Source organism: Aphidius gifuensis, linkage group LG5 (genome assembly GCF_014905175.1).
Source record: "Aphidius gifuensis isolate YNYX2018 linkage group LG5, ASM1490517v1, whole genome shotgun sequence".
Lineage (NCBI taxonomy): Eukaryota > Metazoa > Arthropoda > Insecta > Hymenoptera > Braconidae > Aphidius > Aphidius gifuensis.
The window spans coordinates 8,854,889-8,873,141 of NC_057792.1; the positions used below are offsets into that span (position 1 = coordinate 8,854,889).

General features: G+C 29.6%; 2 protein-coding genes across 7 annotated transcripts in view; one reads left to right on the forward strand and one right to left on the reverse strand.

Annotated features, from left to right (window-relative positions):
- Positions 1-2,181, reverse strand: LOC122857507 (lys-63-specific deubiquitinase BRCC36-like). 5 transcript variants are annotated; one of them, XM_044159715.1, is made up of 7 exons: positions 2,071-2,181; positions 1,151-1,265; positions 852-1,056; positions 687-775; positions 502-606; positions 327-420; positions 1-247 (listed from the first exon to the last, which is right to left on the reverse strand). In XM_044159715.1, the coding sequence occupies exons 2-7, from the start codon at positions 1,262-1,264 to the stop codon at positions 102-104; spliced, it is 753 nt and encodes a 250-aa protein (XP_044015650.1). In that variant the 5' UTR covers position 1,265; positions 2,071-2,181; the 3' UTR covers positions 1-101. The 5 variants fall into 5 exon arrangements, with proteins under 5 accessions (XP_044015650.1, XP_044015649.1, XP_044015653.1 ...); XM_044159714.1 differs by lacking the exon at positions 2,071-2,181 and adding an exon at positions 1,639-1,937; XM_044159718.1 differs by lacking the exon at positions 2,071-2,181 and adding an exon at positions 1,375-1,618 and having other exon boundaries at positions 900-1,056.
- A 3,199-nt stretch (positions 2,182-5,380) lies between these two features.
- Positions 5,381-18,253, forward strand: part of LOC122857489 (MICAL-like protein 1) — a 36,378-nt gene continuing 23,505 nt past the window's right edge. The window contains exon 1 of one of the 2 annotated variants that reach the window (XM_044159674.1): positions 5,381-5,675. The gene's annotated coding sequence lies outside the window, so the exon portion shown is untranslated. The other variant, XM_044159676.1, reaches the window with a different exon arrangement.

Here is an 18,253-nt window from a genome sequence, read left to right on the forward strand (position 1 = left end):
TTTTCAAGATTTTTTATTTTAGTTTATTTTTTTTATTAACAATAAATTGTAGAATAACTTTTTTCTTTGCACCTAGCTTTATTTCGAAAACATTTTTTATGCTAGTTAGTATTCATTGTTTTCAATTCGGATAGCTGTTTGCGTAAATATTCAGCTCGAATTTTGTTAAGTTTTATTCGATTCTCAAATGTTTGCAATAGTGGCTTCGTAATTGTATCTGTGATATGAATCAGTGCTCTTGTTTTAACTAAAAGAAAATTAATTGTATTGTATTTATTGTAATTGCACTCAATTATGTATGTATAATTTTAATAATTATATATTACCTGCATCATTTAGAATCGATGCCAAAATATCCGGATGTTTTCCACAGGATTTTTCTTCTTCTTCAACAAGAATCTTTGGCAGTTCAACCATAGTCTGAAAAATAGTAATTGTTATAAACAAAATCGTTTTATCAGCCAACACAATATAAAGAAAATAATTTTAATTAAGAATTACATTTAAACACAACTCTGATATTTCTTGTTCATAGATAATTTCTAGTGGTATTTCTATACTTTTGTTATTATGCGATTGGAAGCATGTAACAACTACTTCTTGTTCCTAAAAAAATTTTTTTTTAATAATGAAAAAAAATATTGCAAAATGACCTTTCAACTTTAAATATATTATTTGACATGTACTTTTGTATCTTTAGCTTCGGAAAATACTGAAAAAATAAGACCGACGAAACCAGCATCCATTGTCTGATAAGTAGCTTGTGTTCCAACATCTAAACAAAAAAAAAAGTAGATAGAATAAAAAAAGTAATATATATACCTATAGATAATTATTTTTGTTGTACTTACCAACATGAGATGGAAAAACTGTTATGTGAGGATGTGAATGATACCAACCTATCACTCTCATTGGTCTGTTAAGTTCGCTTGCAAGTCTTTCAGCATCTGCAGCAGCTTTTAACAACTGTTCATCAGATATTTCAACTCTGTCTTTTTTTTTATCTAGTCGTTTCAATATAACTACGGCTGATATATTTGCAATTCCATTCTCTGACTGACAACAAAATATAATAAATAATATTAGATAAAGAAACAATAACAAATACAAACATTATAGTTTTACGTAATTGAAAAATAATAAAAGTTACATTGCCAATCAAAAGTCCCATAACTTCGTAGTTTTCAGTAGACAATGCATGTTGCATGCATGTCATGTATACATCAGCATGGAGTTCAACTTTTTTTAACTGCATCTCTATCATTCTAAACAACAATAAAAAGCAAAATTAACGTAAACAATGATGTTTGGTTATGTTGACTTTTTATATTTCATTTGATTTCATTATTAGTAGGAATATACATAAAAACTGACCCGAATAATCAAGCAATAAATAAACTAAATCAACTAATTATCCCGTCTGTCTTTAAAACTGACAATTATTGTAGAAAAATTATAGTGATAAAATATTATTGACTGCAATTGACTGTTATTGACTAAAAAAGAAAAAAAAGTAGGTATAACAACAAAACCAAGAATACGAAATACCAGGGGGACATAAGACATTCACGTCAGACGTCACATCAGTGTTGCCGCAGACAAATTTGTGAATGTACCTCAAAAAATAGAAAAACGTACCTCCTGGCAAAAAAATGTACTTTTTTAAAAAAATGGCCGACAAGAGCTAGTCTATAGGAAATTTTATTGAAGCAAAAACAATAAAAACATCATTCATTTTTTTTTTAACGTTATTAGAAAAATTTTTAATATTTTTTTCAAAGTCTACAATAACAATGGTAATACTTGAGTATCGAATTATTTTTGAAAGAATAAGTCATTATATTTCTTGTGCTAAAAATAAACAAAAATAACAAAAAACATATACGGTAGCATTAATTAAGACTCTTATACAGTGTTTATATACATTTTACAGGGTTTACCTCCGTTTACATTGAGCGCGCGCGTGCGCATACTATACAATTTGATTAGCTCAAGAAATTTTTAAGAAAAAACGAAAACGTACTCCCAAAAAAAAAGGCGTACTTTTGTACTGGCGTTTCAAAAACGTACCTCGAAAAGTACAACTGTACCTCCTGCGGCAACACTGCGTCACATCAGTGACTGATGATCAGTCATTCGCGCACAGTTTAATCCAGTTTAATACTTTAATCTATGCGTTTCTCTCAGTGATGGGTAAATCGGATAAATCGACGACATTTGGAGTATCATACAATTATACGTATAATACTACATCAAATGTATAATAGCTATCTAGTGCTCTTTTTTTTAATAAAATGAAGTAAATCATGCGGTTGAACCATAGAGTCATGAAAAAAAGAGAACAGGGGTGCATTCCTTTAATAAAAATTTTTTTTTCGTTTTGCAATTTCGCCCTGTAATACCGGCCAAAATTTTATAGGAAAAAGCTGTTTCTTGTAGTGGCAGTACTGACACATGACATTATTTTTTTTGGCTTCGAATTATTAGATGAATAACAACTGTTCAATGTTTATATCAAACTGAAATAAATAGAAAATTGACTTGTTGTGATTGTTTGTTATTGTCACATAGGTCGTACCACACATTATCGTAAACTGTAAAGTCTGGAATATTGCATAGAGAATTTTATCTCTTTTGTCGTTGTTTCTGTTTCTAGTTTTTAGTCGGTCTTACAGGGCAAAATTGCAGAGCGAAAAAAAATTTTTTTTTAAAGGAATGCACCCCTTGTGGCATATTGCAATACGGCTATTTTTGTTGTTTACAATCTACAGTAACCTCCAGTAACTTTTAAGTTTATTTTATTCCTATATTTTTTGTTTACTGCGCCGCTTCCGGGCTTCCAAGTGACACACAAAAGAAAGCACCTCTTGCTTGTCGTGAGTTTGAGCCCTAACTGGGGGCCGTTTAGTAAATCTCATTTTTTCGGATCTTCAAGATGGCGGTGATCCAGCCCCGCAGTCCAATTCACAGGGCAAATTTTTTACAATTTAGGGCTTTTTTTTGCCGGTGATGGCGCTTGTAAAATTTTTTAAAAATAGATTTCACACATGGTAGAAATACTACAGGTATGGCAGTGCGCAGCCTGGTTTGGCCGCTGTGAATCGACCAATCAAAAGGTCGCCTTCTCGCCACAAAAATGGAAGACTTTATGCGCGCGCGATACAAATTTGTTAAGAAAATTTTCAAGTTTTTTTTAAATTTTTCAAAAGTTATCATATTTATTCAACTAGATTTGGTATATTTTATAATGATTCACATACATCAATAATAAAAATTAATTATTTCTATTAAATAAATGAATCCAAGTATAATAAATACAACACAACCTCTATTGTTTGTGGCATCAAAAAAAACAACAACAATGAAAACATTATAATTTATTTGTTAAACTGTCTTGGTTTTTTTATTTTTTTGATTTTTTATAAACATGCTCCACATATATTTATTAGTATTTACAACAATATAAAAAATAGTTGTCAAAACAGTATGTTAGAGAGAGAGGATCTTATAATAGAGATTGCGTGTTAGAAAGAAAAGCAAAACAGCTCGATGGCGCGTTCTTGATTGGTTGAAAAAATGAGGCTGCGCAGAACGCGACGAAAAAAGCATGGACTACTGGGTGCATTCCTTTAATAAAAAATTTTTTTTCGTTTTGCAATTTCGCCCTGTAATACCGACTAAAAACTAGAAACAGAAACAACGACAAAAGTGATAAATTTCTCTATGCAATATTCCAGGCTTTACAGTTTACGATAATGTGTGGTACGAGCTATGTGACAATAGCAAAGAATCACAACAAGTCAATTTTCTATTTATTTCAGTTTGATATAAACATTGAACAGTTATCCATCTATTAATTGGAAGCCAAAAAAAATAATGTCATGTGCCAGTACTGCCACTACAAGAAACAACTTTTTCCTATAAAATTTTGGCCGGTATTACAGGGCGAAATTGCAAAACGAAAAAAAATTTTTTATTAAAGGAATGCACCCACTGCCATACCTGTGCACCTTCTACCATGAATTTCACATACAAAAGCTCTACAAGCGCCGCCAGTGGAGGAAAAAACCCTAAATTGTAATGCCCTGTGAATTGGACTGCAGGGGTACGTTCCAAAACCTTCGTTCGGTTCGGTATATCAAGATGGCGGATTTCAGTGTTTTTTTTTGCCATTTTTTTATCGCAATAATAAGTTTATCACTTATACTTATTATTGGTGAGAATAAAAAATAATTAACTAATATAGCTTTGTCAATTTTGTTGCGCATATCATGATTTGCGCAAAAGTCGTAGAATCAAGTAAAATTTTTAAAGTATACATGTGTGCGTTACTCACACTTACAAACAATTAAAAACTTACGTGCTTTTTCAGCTTTTGCGCAAATGCGCGGTCATGATGCGTCAACAAAAAATTGACGAAAGAACGCACCTAATATTATTCTCCTTCCTCTACTAACAATACATCAACTGACACTAATATAGAAAAGTTTATAGGGGTGTTTAAAATTTTCATATACTTGATTTGAATCGCTGCCATCTTGATATACCGAACCGAACCAGGTTTTGGAACGTACCCCAGCAATTTAGATGAGCGCCTATGTCCACCATCTTGAAGATCCGAATCAATGAGTTTCTGAACGAACCTTAAGTGCTTTTTTTCTGTGGTTTATTTTTTTTCCAACTTATTCCTGAACACTTATTAGGTGCTTTCTTTTGTGTATTTATTTTTTTTCATCCTAATGCGCATGATCATGCACATGCGCAAGTGGTGCAAACTTAAGGAGAGAACAGTGGCGTCGAGCAAATAATTCTTGAAAAATAAGAATTAAAACATAGCCGATCCAACCCCTCATGTCTTACGCAGCTGCAAACTGACTTTTTGCTGATTGTGCATTCAACTGCGCATGCGCAAAAATAAATAGGCAAAAAAATAAATACACAAAAGAAAGCACCTATTAGGTGTATTTATGTGTATTTATTTTTTTTCACTTTCATGTACATGCGCCTGTCAAGCAAACTTGATGAGAGAACAGTGACGTCAGTTTCTGTCTAGGCCAAGAAGACTAGTGACCTATATTCTTGCCAAAAATAAGCACTACAGTTTTATAACTCTACCTGAAAAAAAACCGATTATTTAAAAAAAAATGTTTTCTTAAAAAAAGTTAAATATTTTTATTATAATTTATATAATACTAATGAACAACTTTCTATTAATTCGTGCATTTACAATGAAAATGAAATAAAATATTTCAAATCACCCGCGCTAACATTGATTGGTTGTGGTAAACTCCGCCTTTTTTGTCATAAATGATTTTTTACCAGTCAAAAATCCGGTTAAAAGCGTTCAAAATATAAAACACCGGTAAATTAACAACCCTACTCGTCTTTATTCACTTAATACTTCCATGGTTCCGTGAAACGTTGAACGCCAGCAACTCGTAGCATTTCAGTGCATTTCCGTAATTACTGATTCAGTCGTTGTTTCTCACGCGTACCAGCTTGTACAAAGTGTTTTATTTTTTTTTTTGTTTATAACTTAGTTTTTTAATATTAAAAAAAATTAGCTTCATTGTATCGTGACCTTCATATGTGTACAGTGATAATATAATTTTTGTGTAAATAACAGTTGTTTTTATTTTTCAAACAGTTTAAGCACAATTGAGCATGACTTAAAGGTAACTTGAAAAATAAGAAACCAAAATTTTTGTAGTAAAAATGACAGTGCAATTTTATTATTTTTTTCTACATTACTAAGAAAAACAAATAATTTCATAGGTTTGTTTGTTGTAAAAAATTCATATTATGTTATTAAGAAATGACTGATGCGCGATTGCGTCGCACGTCTCTGTAGCATCCGTATAGTGTCTACCGGCAACTTTTCCCACGGTGTGTCCAATCCAATGTGCGTGCACTCATGCGTGTTCATATCCTCTTTTTTCCCTTTCTTTTCTCTACGTATTTATTTTGTTCTTTTACTTTCTGATTTTCTCAAATTCTCGCTTGTTTTTTGGTACTTGTTTATTTTATTTTTTTCAATCGATGCGTTCGGTTGCAATCGGTTTGTGAAACCTGCTCGTGTCATGCAAAATCATCCGTAAGACTCAAAATGATGTACACAATTCTAAATTGACTTCGTTATGAATCATTAATAAATATATTTTTTTGATTTAAAAAAAAAAAAAAATAACGGGATAAAATATTTATTCAACACATTCCAGTGATTGCAATATTGTATTGTGAATTTAGATAATTCATGGATTTTATTTTAATTAGTACATTAATATTTATTTTCGTAATAATTCAATTTATTTATTTTCTGTGAAATTTGTAATTGATGCATTGTTTTGTTTGTTTCACTTGAAATGATAAGATTTTATCTGCGTCCTTGATCAAACAATAAGCTTTCAAATGGTACAATCACTTTTTTTTAGTCATTAAGTAATCACTGCAAGTGAGAAATTTCATCTACCGTCTCTTGAACTTATTGTATTAAAAATGCTACTTTTTTTTTTTTGTTTCAATAACCTTTTTATGTACATCTTTTTATGAATTCTTATTTATTCAGAATGTATCAGTACCGATTGTACTATTTTAAAAAAACTTTCGAATCGGTATTAGAATTTTTTTTGGTTACTTTGTTTCATGCATATGTTCAATCAGTTTCAGACTTTCAGCTGCAACTCGCGTGTCATTTGATATTGCGTTTAATAATAACACTGATAAGTTATGTAATACAAAGAGAAAAAAAAAATTAATAGTGAATGATTATTTTCATCCAATATTACTATCATTATTAAATGTTTGATAAAAAAATTTGAATAGGTTGATTATCGGACGACTAAATATTTTGAGTCTTCAAAAAATGATCAATTACATTTACTACTCAGTAATATATCGAAACAGCAAATATTGGGGCATCACGCAAGACCAAGCTAAGATCATTTTTTTTAACAATACTACCCAAGACTCATGGTGGTTTTGGATATTTTATTACAATTGAACAACAAAAATTTTAAAAAATATACGGAAGTATGTTCGATGGTCTAGCCTGAAATACACGTAACAGATAGTCAAAACGCATTTATTTTTATCAAGATTATAATTTACATAATCCTCATAGTTCAATATTTACCCAGTATAAAATTATTTAAAAAAAAAAATAAGTTTTTTTTTACAAATGCAGCGATAAGTATTTGACAAATAAAAAAACTTTATTTTATCTCGACTCGAACTTGGGACTAGCCGATTTCAAGTCTTAACCAGTGAAGACAGGTTAGGCTTGTTGACCACTGAAAAATATTGCTCACGATGGATTGATCAAACTGTTGAAAATCCAAATAAAAAAAAAAACGAAAAATCAAAGAATTATAGATAATTACCCTAAAAAATGTAAAAGCCGCTAATAAAAATTGGTAGGAACCTTACGAAATTTGGTTAGGATAAAATCGACAAATTGAAGAGTACACCTAAAAAATTTTTTTTATTGTTCTTTATTTGTTATGACATTATGAATTTTTAAATATTGACGATTTTTTTTTAGATCTATAGAGTATCATTTTAAATCTTCTGTAAATCCGAGAAATCTGTTCGGAATCGAAAGAAATCGGTGTCTTTCAATTGAAAAAAAAAAAGAAAACTTAAGCTTAAGGAGGTTATGCACAAATTCATTGCGGGTGTTGCGGGGCGCTTCTGACGTCACAGACAAAACTGAAATCTGGCTACACTGTAAAAAAATAAAATGAAAAGCGCCTGCGCTCCGTATACAATATATGGGATTGCGGGTATGTGTGTGTGTTTGAACATGCCATACGTTGCCACATCTAATTTTTGTAAAATTTATAATTAATTTCTCATTAATTGACCGATCAACATATGAAAATTTTTCGCGCAATTAATAAAACTCGGTTTCAAGTATATGTGTGATTTTTTTCAAGACTTTTTCATCATTTTTTCTATCCGAAAAAAATGGTTGAAATCTCCATAAGAGCCAATGTTAAATATTATTTTCAATAATTAATTACAAAAAATTTAACCGATCAACATAAAAAAATAATTATACCGTTGTATTCAGAATGAAAAGATCTACTCGTGTAAAAAATTTCAGAACATTCTCATTATATTTTTAAAAAAAAGAGTAATTTCTGCATAACCTCCTTAATCATGGAAATCCTACCAAATTTCGTAAAATTGTTGAGTGTAGAAACTCTTGACCAGGACTTATGCGGACCTATTTATACTACTACAATGACTAAACTTATCTGATGTATATATTTTACGGTTGTTGCTGTCGTTCTTATATATACATCGAAAAACATTTTGGGTAGAATCGTACTCTAAGGTGATTGTATAACGTTTAATATAAAAAACTACTGATAAACGTTTTTTTTTTTACTCTTTCTTGTATCAAGGTTTTTTTTGGACAAATTTGGACTTGTCTGTTAGCCTTGAAATACATGAGTATACAGCAAAAAACAAAAAAAGAGAACGCAAATCCATGTATTTTTTTTTTTCTTATTTTTTCTTGTATCAAGGTCTTTTCGACAAATTTGGAATCATCAGTTATCATCAGTTAATTTTTAAAGATATATGGTTTGATCGGTTTTAAAACTTCTATTTCCGTTGAGTATGAAAAAATGATAATAAAAATTAGAAAAATCCCGGGATTAAATTTTTAGTCATCAACGAGCACTGAAGTATTAAAACGAGTCATTCTCCATGCCAAATTTATGATTGCTTATGACGGTAAAAACAATCGCCCAGCATCGAAAAAAACGTTTTTAGTCATTATAGTTTCAAGCCTCAAAATGACTACTAAAAAAAATTTTAAGGTAGTCATTTTTTTCAATGCCAATAATGCTTAAGGTTGAAAGTAAATAGAATTTCCAACTATACGATTTTCGAATTTTTGGTCCTATATAAAAGCCAGAATAATTATCTATTTTGTTGATTTTTTTCAGATTTTAGTACCTCGGTTTTTTTCAGATAATTAATGTCAAAGTTGACAACTTTAACACGTAGGTATAGGGTCTGAACACATATTTTCTTATGTAGCTCAAAAAGTTTCTATACAATTTTTCTCAATGTACTATCAGTTTTTACTTCTTTACAATACGGATTTTTTAAGCTCTTAATGATCATTTTCTACCTCGGATTTTAGAAGATATTCAATTATTAGAATCAAAATTTTCTATCATTAGCGGTCATTCTCTCTCTTTTATTCGTTGTGCTGCCTCATGTTTCTTGGCTATCACTATGGTAGTATGTGTATGTAGTCTATCTAGATAGACACACACATACTACCAAGAACCTGTCAGTATAGTGAATATATTTTGGACAGAGGGGCACTGAAAATATTTTTTATGACCATATGTAGATGCGCGCACCCTCTCAGGCCCAAACTTCGTCCACCCATGCGATTTACTTTCAACCTTAAAAATATGACTGAGTCAGTTTTAACCGTACTTTTCCATCGGTTCTTATATATTTATATGTTGGAAAATAAATTCTGATTACTCTTATATAGATTTGTATGAAAATCGATGGAAAAGTACGGTCAAAACTGAAAAGTAATTGAAATTAAAAAAGTAGTATTCTTATGTACATTTTTATTGCAGATTTCCAAAAGATATGTGGCATCGCGATAAAGCACTCGCTTATCACCAAGGTGGTCTGGGTTCGATTCTTGGTTGAAAAGTTTTTTTGTTGGGAAGCCAAATTTAAAACTTGAAGTAATCCAGCCTAAAAATTTTTTACCCCCATAGCAGAAAATTTTTTTTTTTTTCGCTTTCTATTTATAAAATTTTACTCTGTCGGTGTGGACAAAATTAAAATGTTCCTCTGAAAATTTACAATGTGCCATAGTAAAAATTCGATTATCCCGGAAATCCTGTAGGTGTCACTAACAAATACAAAACAGCGTGGTTAAAATTATAATGGGCTATAGCAAAAATTAATGAGGAACTCAGAAATGTCAAGTGCCGACACTTTTTAGTTGACTGAAGAAAGTTAAAGTTATTGTTCTTGAGAAAAAAAAAAAATAATAATTGTCTCTAAAAAGCTAATAAAAAACGATATTTATAATTTCCTTCAATACGTCCCAATCTCCCTTAAAAAAATTATTTTTCAAAACATACTTATTTTTACCCATTACCGCAACCAGTAAAACATTTTTTTTTTCAATACTGTTCATATCGAGGGGTTATTCATTGGCGTGTCATGGTGTAGTAGCATGTAGTCTAGGTGTAGTCACGTGTAGTTATGTAGTATTTGTACTTTTTTGACTACAACTTTCGTAGTGATTTTGTGTAGTCATTCGTAGTTTGATGTAGTAGTTCGTAGTGATATGTAGTCATTTGTAGTTACATCGAAGAAATTTAGGAGCCATACCAAAGTTTTGTAGACCTCTATGATGTCAACATATATGTTGACACATTGATGATGTTCACGTTGTTGTACAGTATGTTAACGAACTGGTATATGTTAACAACAGTGGCGTTTTATTAACTACGGCGCAAAATGTTGTTCAATAGGGTTCTGACCTACTCACCATGGCATCTGGTGGCCGAATAGTAAACTATTTCCAAATGGTCGGAATCATAACAATAATATAATACATACAGGACATACCAACACATACAAATAGTGGAGTGGTGTGAGTCGTAGTCAAGTGTCAAAATACGTATACAGATTTAATATTATAATAATGATTATAGATAACAATAAATAAATTGATAATTATAAAATGAATGTCGGGGCTGGTATTTTTTTCAGAGCGTATAAAAAAAACTAAATATATATGTTCAGTAGAGAATTGTATCAATCTTACTGGAAAAAAATTCTTATTGAATATTTCATATATTTTTAAAGCCCAATAAATGCCTAATCAAAAACAAAAACTTGGAAACAGTAGACCGTCTGTTATTGTAGGAAAAATTTATTAAAAATGATCCATAATAATATGATAAAAAATATAACACTCAAATAATACTGTATTTATTATTCGAATAGAGCGCCAAAAACCATTTGGAATGCGCCATATTGGCACACGGACACGGTGAGTGTGTGTAGGTGCTACTAAACCCCGCCCATAGGTCAGATCCCTATGCTCTGAAATTCGATCTGCAAATATTCTGTGGCTTCATTCAGACGAATCGCAAGTGCTAGGTGACTGAAGACCCGAATGTGAATCATCCTTAACATCGTTATCAAAACAACTTCACCACACAACTGGATGATCAGAGTTGTACATATAAAAGTTTTAATGCCTTTCTTAGTTGTGGTCTTCGCTGGATAAGGTTGTTGGTATGAAATACTGGTTGATTTGTAAAAACTGGGAACAAGGCCAACTACTTTTTTTTTATTTTTTTTATGCACATAACATTATTGTGTTACTTTTACTTGCATGTACATAGTTTTACATTATTATTATTTTTTGAAAGATACACAAACATCGCATCAAGGTTTTCATGTTGCATATACACATTACTTTGATGTCATGTATCGACGATGACAAACTACATCTACACTTCCAGCAATAATAATATGATCATCTAGGCTACATGGTAATATACCATAATATAAGACCCAAGATAAAAAATCTCCATCTTAGAAATCTCGAAGTCTTAAAATAGTCTTTCTTCATCCAACTGTTATTTTTCATCGTATATGATCAAAGGACTTGACAAAAAATGTGACATCAGACCAAAAGCAAACACATTTTTTGTTACTAAAAAGTACGGATGACACGAAACGAAACGAAGGGAAAGTTATCAGAGTTTCGTTTCGGTCTCGTTAAATTTAAAAAATCGCAAGTTTCGTCCCGTTTTGGTTTCGGCAAGTTTCAGAAGAAATTTTAAATGTCTTTCGTTTCGTTCTGTTTTGGTTTTGTTCAATACAGTCAATTAAAAATATTGAAATGTATTCAAAAAAACAATTATATTTTGTAAATAAATACCTTTACTGAAAAAATAGGAACTATTACAATTAACTATTACAATTAAACTTGCTCTACATTTCGTTAATTTATGACTATACTATAAAACTTGAAAAAAAATTTTCTTACGAAGACACATTTTGCAATATAAAAATTACTGTGGCCGCGATATTAACCTCTATAAAGCTAGCTCACCAACATGGGCACAAATAAAAAAGGCTATAATGGGAATTTCGGGCTTTTTTTTTGGGTGGTAATATCGATTTTTGGGCTGTTATAGATTTTTTTATATGCATTGTTGTGCTAGCTCAAACTTAACCTAGCACAACTTTGTCAATATTTGTTCAAACTAAAAAAAGGTGGGCTCATTTTTATGGGCCTTTTTTAGGTTTTCATTCTATCCTAGTGAATTTTTTTTTAATATTATTTTTTTTTTAAAGTTTATTGTTGTGCTACCTTAAGCCTAAGCTAGTACAACTTTGTTAATATTTGTTTTAACTGAAAAATGGTGGCCTCATTTTTATGGGCTTTTTTAAGTTTTCATTCTATCTCAGTGGAATTTTTTTTTTAGGATTATTTTTTTTTTTCAAGTGGATTGTTGTGCTACCTTAAGCCTAAGCTAGCACAACTTTTTAAATATTTGTTTAAACTAAAAAAAAGTGGGCTCATTTTTATGGGTTTTCATTTTATCTTAGTGGAATTTTTTTTAATATGATATTATTTCCCTCCATTATTTTTATAAAACGAAAGTTTCTTTTCACTATTCCAATCACTATGAACGAGGGTGAGTATTTTTTTTTTTTTTATTTCAGAAAAATTTTAAAAATAAAAAAAAAACACAAAACAACTCACATTTTGTCCTCTTCGTCCTAACATAAGGTGAAGAAGGCCAAATTGAGGACTATTATTTAAAATTTTAACTTGAGAACAATAGAAGCAGTCCTATAAGGTCAAATTGAGAACTTAAATTTCGTCTCGGGTTACCAGCAGAAATATTAATTATTTTGTTATTTTTTATTGTTTGTGAATTCAATATGATGTATTTATTTACTAATTATATATTATTTTTTTTTGATCATTTATCCTATATATATTTCTTTTCATATATTACTCACACATAAAAAAAATGAACAATATTATAGAACAGTTAGATTTTGCAGAGATTGATGCAAAAGTTTTTTTTTCTTAAGATATTTTAATTAAAAAAAATATACATTATAAAAAAAAAAAAAAAATAACACATGAATGTTACAATAAAATAATTAATATTTTTGCTGGTAAGTATTTATTGATAATTTTAAATCTATTGAAATTATTTCACAACTATTTTTGAAGGTAAGGTACCTAAATCCACTTACCTTAATGATTTTTGGATTAAAGAGTTGAATTTTTTTATATAAAATAATTAAAAAGGATACTCACCTTCGTTCATAGTGATTGGAATAGTGTAAAGAAACTTTCGTTTTATAAAAATAATAGAGAGAAATAATATCATATTAAAAAAAATTCCACTGAGATAAAATGAAAACTCAAAAAAAAAGCCCATAAAAATGAGCTTACCTTTTTTTAGTTTAAAGAGGTTATGCAGAAATTACTCTTTTTTTTTTAAATATAATGAGAATGTTCTGAAATTTTGTACACAAGTAGATCTTTTCATTCTGAATACAACGGTATAATTATTTTCTTATGTTGATCGGTTAAATTTTTTGTAATTAATTATTGAAAATAATATTTAACATTGGCTCTTATGGAGATTTCAACCATTTTTTTCGGATAGAAAAAATGATGAAAAAGTCTTGAAAAAAATCACACATATACTAGAAACAGAGTTTTATTAATTGCGCTAAAAATTTTCATATGTTGATCGGTCAATTAATGAGAAATTAATTCCTCCTTAAACAAATATTAAGAAAGTTGTGCTAGCTTAGGCTTAAGGTGCGATATTATCGTATCGTCAGGTGTATTATCGTATCGTATCGTCGATGTCGTGACTATCAGCGATACTCTTGACGATACTTTTGTCAATATTACGAGATTATCGTGAATATGACGATATTCTTGTGAAGGATTTATTATTATATCCTTTTTAAAAAAGTACAGGATTGCCTAATTCAACCAGTCAGGTTCAGATCCGTATAGGATCAGGGAACAAAATTTGAATCCGGCGCGGATCAGAAAATCCAGTCGAGATCGAATCAGGATGTAATGCTTAGTTTCAAGTTTTAGATTCAAATCGGGTCGGGATACCTGACGAGATCGTGAGGTTGAAATAAAAGTATATGGGCAGAAATGGATCACGAGACATGAACTAAAAATGAATAAGGCTGTATGTCATGACACTGAATTTGGCAGCCACTTCTAGCAGCCGAATATTTTTTTCCAGGGGCGAAGCGCCAGGTGGTACTCAGGCGCGTTATAATGATTGATAAAAACTTATTATAACTTTTAACCAGGATAATAAAATGTTATCCTCTGATTTTTTTTTCCTAAATTGTTGTAGACAATATTAACAATGTCTGTGAATTTTTCTAGGATTTTTCCATGTGGCATTCCATGCAAAAAAAAAATTTTCAAGTTTTTTTTTTTTTAATATTTTTTTTTTTTGCATAGAAAAGCCACATGGAAAAATTCTGGAAAAATTCAGAAACATTGTTTATATTATCTACAATAATCTAGAAAAAAAAAATCAGAGGATGAAGGTCTTTAAATGTATTTTTTAATGATTACAATGTCTAAATATCTGGTCACACGGTATACTACAAAAATCATATTAGACCTCCATCCTCTTGATTTTTCTAGATTATTGTAGACAATATTAACAATGTCTATAAATTTTTCTAGGATTTTTCCATGTGGCATTCCATGCAAAAAAAAAAATTTCAAGTTTTTTTTTTATTAATTTTTTTTTTTGCATAGAAAAGCCACATGGAAAAATTCTGGAAAAATTCAGAAACATTGTTTATATTATCTACAATAATCTAGAAAAAAAAATCAGGAGGATGAGCACTTTAAATGTATTTTTATCAATATAATATCTGGTTACGGTACTACAAAAAAAGCCAATCCTATTCCTCTGACTTTTTTTTTCTAGATTATTGTAGACAATATAAACAATGTTTCTAAATTTTTTTAGAATTTTTCCATGTGGCTTTCTATTAAAAAAAAAAAAATTAATAAAAAAAAAATTTGAAAATTTTTTTTTTGCACAGAATGCCACATGGAATAATCCTAGAAAAATTTATAGACATTGTTAATATTGTCTACAACAATCTAGGAAAAAAAAATTAGAGGATGGAGGTCTCTAATTGTGATTTTTTTTTGTAGTATACCGTGTGACAAGATATTTAGACATTGTAATAATTAAAAATATTATTTAGAAGATTCTCCATTCTCCTATTTTTTTTTAGATACAGATAGACATTATTAACAAATTATGAATTTTTCCAGAATTTTTCCATGTGGCTTTTCTATGCAAAAAAAAAAAATTAATAAAAAAAAAACTTGAAAATTTTTTTTTGCATAGAATGCCACATGGAAAAATCCTAGAAAAATTTATAGACATTGTTAATATTGTCTACAACAATCTAGGAAAAAAAAATCAGAGGATGGAGGTCTCTCAATATTTTATTATCCTGGTAAAAGCTACAATAAGTTTCTATAATATGTCGGGGCACTACGAGGCACTTCGCCCCTGGAAAAAATATTTGGATTTTGGCTGCTAGAAGTGGCTGCCAAATTCAGTGTCATTGTATGTCAAAATATTGAAAAAAAAATCCCTCTCACAGATTTTGATCAAAGTAGGCCCATTTTTTTAATAAAATAAAGATCTATTTTAACAAATTATTTTTGTAATTTTCTACCACGATTTGACCGAGATAATTAGGGTCAAAGTCGACAACAATTTAACACTTTAACACACAAGCATAGGAAGCATCGGTACGTTTTCACTTCTATTGAAAAAACTCTCTCACAGAAAACCTTTATTTTACTACAGCTTATATTTCTTTTAATTACAAAAATAATTTAAAAAAAATCATCGATTTCTACCACGAATTTTATAAGTTATTAATTATTTAAGACGAAAATTTCCTCAAAAAAACAGTCAAAAAGTACCAGGCGAAGCATTGAAAATCTGCTGAAGTAGTATTAGTCGTATGTAAAATACGAGGCACCCCTCACGATACTTCTAAAGACGAGTCAGTAAAGTATACAAATATTGACATTAGAGGGATTTATTTTTAAGCTATGGTTAAAAAGTACGGTAGAAATACTACAGGCATGGCAGTCGCAGCCTGGTTTGGCCGCTTTGAATCGGCGCCAATCAAAAGGTCGCCTTCGCACAAAAATGGAAGACTTTTTAAGTTTGATTCAAATCGGGTTGGGAAAATTTTCAAGTTTTTTTTAAATTTTTCAAAAAGGATCATATTTATTCAACTAGATTTGGTATGTTTTATAATGATTCACATATTATCAAAAATAAAAAATTCAATTATTATATATTAAATAAATAAATCCAAGTATAATAAATACAACACAACCTCCATTGTTTGTGGCATAAAAACAACAATAATGAAAATTTTATAATTTATTTGTTAAACTGTCTTGGTTTTTTTATTTTTGATTTTTTATAAACATACCCACATATATTTATTAGTATTTACAACAATATAAAAAATAGTTGTCAAAAGTATGTTAAGAGACAATGTCTTATAATAGAATTGCGTATGTTAGAAAAAAAATCAAAAGAGCTCCATCTCTGACTTTTTCTAGATTATTGTAGACAATATAAACAATGTTTCTAAATTTTAGATTAGACATTAGACTATTAGACATTAGAGGGCACTTATTATTTTTTTAAGCTATGGTTACAAGGGTGCCTCTATGAACCCAAAGAATTATCCTACCTTGGGATTTACATACTGCCTTAATTGAAAGTATGTATTAAAAATTAACAAAAAAGTCAACATCAAATGAATGGTGAAAAATATTGTACATTTTAGGAGTACCTTCACCGATTAGTTTTCTTCAGATTCTCTGATTTTTGGACATATAAATCTTGAAATTCCCCTGCACCTAATGATCTTAATTTTGAAATTATGTCCCATCTAGTTTTAGAGATAATTAGTTCTAAACAGATGAACTTTTCAAGCGGTTTAACATTGCATGTATAGGAATTTTTTTATATTTTTTTATATTTTCGGTTCTAACAAAAAAATGGTTCGTACCAATTTGATGAAAAATTGATATATTAAAATTGATATTGTTTAGACAATATTACTACGACGGGCCTTGTACGCTTGGCCATTATTAGTCTATAAATTTTTCCAGTTGAGGTTGAAAGTAACTAGAATTTCCCACTAAACGATTTTTGATTTTTTGGTTTCATATTGAAGCCAGAATAATTATCTATTTTGTTGATTTTTTTCGGAGATTTCGTGGATTATTTTTTTTAGATAATTGATGTCAAAGTTGACAACTTTACACGTAGAGATAGAGACCGAACACATATTTTCGTCTATAGTCAAAAAAGTTTCTATAGAATTTTGCTAAATTTACTATCAGTTTGTAGTTTATTACAATACGGATTTTTTAAGCCCTAATTAATGATCAATTTCATCAATTGATTTTAAAAGATATTAGATTTTTAATTATTAAATTTTCTATCATTAGCGGTCATTCTCTTTTTTTTATTCGTCTTGCTGTCTCGTGTTTCTTGGTTATGGTAGTATGAGTGTGTCTATATCCCGATAGACTACATACACACATCTACCAAGAACCTGCCAGAATATATTTTGAACAGAGGGGCCCTGAAAATATTTTTTATAACCATATGTAAATGCGCACCCTCTCGGGCCCAAACTTTGACGATGGGATTTAACCTTAAGGTATAACTTACCAAAATGAAGAATAATGGGAGGCTTATGAAATTAATAATTTAGATAAATGATATAATAATGCATCTTTTTGTCAATTCAGTTTTTATGTTATAAGACTTTTTTTTAAAAAATAATTATTCAAAGTTGACATAATTTAGAGAGGTTAAACATGGGCTCTTATGGGAGGAGGTGTTGGAAAATATCTACGAACTTAACAAAACAATATTTGTTTTAATGACACCAAAAACTGATAAATAATAAAAGAAAAAATAAAGAATTTTTTGATATTAGGATGAAATGGGATTATAAGACTAAATCTCACGTAATTAATAAAAATATAAGCTAAAAACACGATTTTTAGCAATTTTATGAGAACTAGGGATGTGCGATAGTTGAAAAAGACCGATAATAATATATCGGCGATATTTATAAAATAATATATATC

Excerpts from the sequence above, each read along its gene's own strand:
- LOC122857507 (XM_044159715.1), bottom strand. The coding sequence starts at position 1,264 with ATGATAGAGATGCAGTTAAAAAAAGTTGAACTCCATGCTGATGTATAC. Across the intron at positions 607-686 it reads CCGAAGCTAAAGATACAAAA|GAACAAGAAGTAGTTGTTAC; the intron begins GTACATGTCAAA and ends AAATTTTTTTAG. Across the intron at positions 248-326 it reads ATCGATTCTAAATGATGCAG|TTAAAACAAGAGCACTGATT; the intron begins GTAATATATAAT and ends ATTTTCTTTTAG.